The sequence below is a fragment of the Nestor notabilis genome, unplaced genomic scaffold (assembly GCF_000696875.1).
Source record: "Nestor notabilis isolate BGI_N333 unplaced genomic scaffold, ASM69687v1 scaffold223, whole genome shotgun sequence".
NCBI classification, from domain to species: domain Eukaryota; kingdom Metazoa; phylum Chordata; class Aves; order Psittaciformes; family Psittacidae; genus Nestor; species Nestor notabilis.
In genome coordinates this window covers 12,584-17,566 of record NW_009920420.1, presented here as the reverse complement: position 1 = coordinate 17,566, position 4,983 = coordinate 12,584, and the positions used below count along the sequence as shown (strand labels likewise).

Sequence of the window (4,983 nt, the reverse complement as noted above, 5' to 3'; positions counted from 1 at the left end):
ATGCCGGACTGAGGATCACATAGACAAAAAAAGATGCCTGGGTTTGCTGTGCAGCATGAAGTGCCTCTTGCTTTTGTTTTAGTGCTGCAGGGAACCCATAGGGATGGCTCCGTATGATTTCAGACTGATCCCATGTCATTTTCCAGGTTAGGGGACATGCCTTGAGGTAAGGGATGCATCCTGCAGTCCTGAGCTGTTAGAATGAGGTTTTCAACCTCAAGCAGCAAGGGGCTATGCTGAGGCTGCTCTGAACTGCACTGGGATCCACACTGGCCCCAGAAAATCAACGGCCCTGGACCCTAGTCCTTCACTAGGACCAGCCAGGTCACAGGCAATCTGCTCCCTTAAGTTTCGGGCTTATTCAGGCAATAGCATCCACATGTTTATTGCTTTTAAGTTAATCAACATGTAAATGAACAAAAACCCACTAATAAATAAAAGACAAATTATATTTTCCTAGCAAATTGGGCATGTTGCTTGTGTGTACTGAGGATTTAATAAGCACGATTAAGTGTAGGCATCTGCTGAGTGGAGAAAAGTCAGTCCTCAGGCAGAGAAGGCTTCCATCCCTTCTCAGTTTGTGTTCAGAACAGGAACTGCTGCAAAGCTCCCTTTTATTTCTATATTGAGATACAACAGTGATCTTAAAGGACACATAGTGTTTTCCTGAGAAATGCAGTAATCTGAGTATGTCTCTGCCTCTGGGTGTAGCCCTGTAAGCTGCTCGGGGCTGTTTCCTTGCTGAAACATCTCCTATAAACATCCCTGAAACATTTTCTATGTTAAACAGCAGGGAAGGAAACTTGGTGGGAAAGGGGTCTCTTTTGGGTAGTAGTCGCTGGGTTTGCTCAGGGCCCGTTCTGGGATGAATTATTCTCTGTATTTACTTCTCCGACTTGATTATTGTATTTCGTCTCTTCGGTGAGATGGCAGCAAGAGGCCGATACGGTGCCTGCTGTGATATATATTGTGTCTTCTAAACTTCCTTGGAAAAAAGAAGTGCTTGAATGTTTGCACGTATGTTTATCATATGTCCTGCAAAGATACTGGCAGATACCTTTAATGTTCAGATTCCTGTGACTACAGAGGGGATTATACCCCTGTGCTCAGCATCCTGGAGAAACCACATGGATGTGGCTGGGTGTAGAGAACGCTCTGGTCATCCTTGTGTTCAGGCACCACAGTGTAAAGCCAGTTCTTCTATGCGTCTGAATTTTCTTTCATCATCCTGGTGTACATCTAAACAACATAGCTGTGCAGGCAGCAATATTCTTCTCCCCCCTCTCCCTGATGAATGTGGTTAAACACAGCCTCCTTCATCAAGAACCAGTTCTGATTATGTTTCCTGGCTTCCTGCCTTGTACAAACACCATCCCTTCCCATTCAGAAACCATTTTTGCAAGGAAGGTGTTAAAATTACCTATTCCTGACGCTTACCGACTGCTAAGATCAGTAATTATTTTCCTGTATCCAGGGAAATGCTGATTGGAATTATCTCAGATATCTTCATATCTGATCAGGAAAGAGTAATATAATTTTCCTCCTCCCAAAGCTCAGCATAATTATTCACAGCCCCACAAAACAGGTGTAAATTGAATCAGAAATAATGACACCAGGTCAAGTTCCCCACACGCATTAGAATCATAGACTCAGCTAGGTTGGAAAAGACCTTTAAGATCATCAAGTCCAACCATTAGCTGAGGATACTGCCACTGTGCACATGAGAACGTGGACAAAGTAGATTACTTGATAGAAGAGAGATCATTGCTGGTTTATGGTCTGAATAAAGGGCTCACACAGTTGTATGTGACAATGACAAGCCTGCAGTGGAGGTGGTTGCTACAGGTCTTATCCATCCTTCTCTTTCTGCAGGGCAGCTTTGGGAACCAATTCAACTCCAGATTAAGTTGTTAAATGTGTTTCCATTGACCTGTGGAGATCTGGATATCCAGCCCTAAGCCATCAAAAGTTTAACCAGAGACAGCATATCATGACTTCATAAAAAGTGACATATAAAGTCTCAGCAAACATAGATTTCTTCAATGTTAACTTTATTTTCCCTCTAGATAACCTCTTCAAACCAAAGGAAAGATTCATTCCTGAGAAGGAGATGCATATGAGATCCAAAAGGTACAAATCACTTTGGTTCTGAGTTCGTTGTGAATCACTGCCATCTCACACCTAAGTTAGCGCATTTCCGTGTCATATTCATACACTGAAGGATTGGTCTGTCACACATGCTTGCCATGTGCAATGCCCATGGTTTTATTCTACTGTATCAGTTTGATAGATTTGGGGCATCCCTGTCCTTTTCTAGCAGTTTCAGACAACATGGGGTATTCATGGTGTGAAAGCTAAGCTCCTGACAGGTACCTCATAGAATCATAAAACCATCAAATGGTTTGGATTGGAAGGGATCTTAGAGATCATCCAGTTCCATCCCATATTGGACATTCAAAAATGTAAGCAATACAGTCATAGTGGTGGGGTTTTTACTCACCCTGATTATGGTACAGAGCATGGGAATTCCAGCAAACTATTAGGAGCCTGCTGCCTGGTGTTTAACTGCACCGTTTCATGCCATCATCTACAGCAAGGAAAGCTGCAAATGGCTACCATGCAGAATTCATTCTGCTTTTAAAAGTGCCCAAGATCTGTCCCTTTTCTCTTCTCCAAAATACAATCTCCAGCCAAAACAGGCTGCTTCAAGAACTCACTATTGCAAAATATCATGAGTAGAAATCAGAACTAAACAGGCTTAGTGTGCATGCAGAGAACAGGACTGCTGCGAAGGAAGGTCTGACCTTCTTTTCAGACTCCTGGGAATTTTATCACTGATTTCAATGGAGAAAGATCAGACCAGAAGTCACCTTTCTGAGGGCAACTTACTCTATTTATAAGATGGACAGATTATGTTCTCCTTGATGAAAAGAGTTCCTAATGACAGCAAAAAATGTTAACAGTCTACAGCCATAGAACAATGGTTTTCTTATATTTTAGAAAAATAAGTCAAAATAATTGTTTGGCATTAATTTTGTGACCTAAATAAAAAAAAAAAGTGTACAGGCCAGATTCTGGTTTGAATTATGTTGCTATAAATTGAAACCAACTCCACTGAGCTCATTAGAAGCTGCTCCAGAATGTTGCTGCTGCATTGAGATAACCTGATCCCACCTCTTTCATTTTTAGTCCAGAATTAGAAGTAGTTTTCTACAAGTCAGCTTTTATATAACAAACATTACTGTTAATAATTTATAATTAAAAATATTGTATAAATCTAATTCAAGTATTTGGAGGTGCCCATTAATGAGAAGTATTGCATTGAAGGCAAATGTTTCCCATAGGAAAAACAAATGATTTGCAAGTCCCAGGGCTGACATGTGAAGTTAACTTTCTAAATTCATTGCAGGATTTATGACAATTTACCTGAAGTGAAAAAGAAACAAGAAGAAAAACAGAAGCGGATCATCATCCAGAGTAACAAACTGCGTGTTGAGAACTTTAAAAAGGTAAGGGTTTACTGGAATGCCAGGTTATGTAACCCTTCTCTACCTAGGAATGGGGTCCGTAGAGGCAGCGTCTTCCTGGGGGGGATCCTGTGCTAAACGTGCACACCCTGAGAGCAAAGGGTGTTTTTAAGCCCTGTCCTTGGGTTTGGGCACTTCTTTAAACTGGAATTAGCAGCTGAACCTTGTGTTGGAATGAACATCCTAAACTTTGGGGGGGGGTTTACAAACAAGTAATTAGTTAACTGCGGTAGAAAACTGCATTAGCACAGGTAATCCCAGTGCAGGGCTGAGGCATTCCCAGATAATCCCTCTTCACATTGCACACATGTACCAGTTTTGTCTTGTTTCAGTGCTCTGTTCATCTAATTACACCTTTCCTGTCCAAGAAGGAAAAGCTTTCAGTGTTTGGGGTAGGCAGCAGGTTTGAAGTCTGAGAATGTTAAAACCATCTCACCTACAGTATCAGTTACATCCACATCATGTGTTTTAACAGTATCTGAAGGTTGTTTTGCATTGTTTTTTTCCCAGCAATTACTGGACCAGCTCCTTCAAAGAAACACGGAGTGACAAAGGATTCTCTTGCTCATCATCCTAATTGGATCTTGAATGCCTTTGACTGCCATAAAATTCACTGTTATCTCAATTACCTGGAGGTGTTGTTCTTATCTTTGGCTCTTTATATGAAGAAAGAACATTTATATTTCAATTGAAATTTTAAGGCACCTTTCAAGTAATCAAAACCAGTCTAAAAGGAGCACAGCTGCTTTTAAAGCATCACCTTCTGGTCAGTTTGTCCAGAGGAAATGATTTAAAGAATTTTAAATGCAAATACTGAATGACAGTGGTATTATTTATCTTCATCTTTTAAAAAGGATGCATCTCTGTAGCCATAGAACTGGGGTTGTAAGATCTGGACAACTTATATCACTGAAATATTCTATTAATTGATTTTCTGTGAGTTAAATCCTTGAAGTAAAGAAAAATGAAAATCATTATTTGTTATGTTTAGAAACTAGCTGAAATAGCATTCCCACATAATCATAGAAGCAGCAGTTTCACATTAATACTTAACATACCAAAAGGGACCAATATCTTAGCTCTCTGGAGAACTCTATTCCTGTTTATGTAGTGAATCTACACAGCAAGCTTACCTGTTAAAGAGCAATACTTTAAAACTTGATTATAACAGGGTTTTGTGTTTTTCACTGAGACATATATATTTTACTCCACTTCGATGATCACTGAGTATTTATAGAAATGGCATATTAAAATGTGGTGCCAAGAAGTATGTTTGCATCAAAACTGCAGAACTAAAACCATCTGTAATGTTTCCCCCCAAAATATTTAAATCTTTATTTGTACATTTTGGAAGTAAAAACAACCAGCTTACAAACCAATGGAGTTTATTTATGGAATAAAATATGAATACAATATTGATCCCACTGCTATGTTTTTATTTGGTATTGTTAAATAT

General features: G+C 39.7%; 1 protein-coding gene across 1 annotated transcript in view; it reads left to right on the top strand.

Moving 5' to 3' along the window:
* LOC104402709 (chromosome unknown open reading frame, human C10orf90) overlaps nt 1-4,633 on the top strand; it is a 68,942-nt gene extending 64,309 nt beyond the window's left edge. The window contains exons 7-9 of the mRNA XM_010010658.1: nt 2,067-2,130; nt 3,410-3,509; nt 4,038-4,633. Of these exons, the coding sequence (XP_010008960.1) occupies nt 2,067-2,130; nt 3,410-3,509; nt 4,038-4,076 (203 nt within the window). The 3' untranslated portion in view covers nt 4,077-4,633. The remainder of the gene's footprint in view (nt 1-2,066; nt 2,131-3,409; nt 3,510-4,037) is intronic.
* Nucleotides 4,634-4,983: the final 350 nt, after the last annotated feature.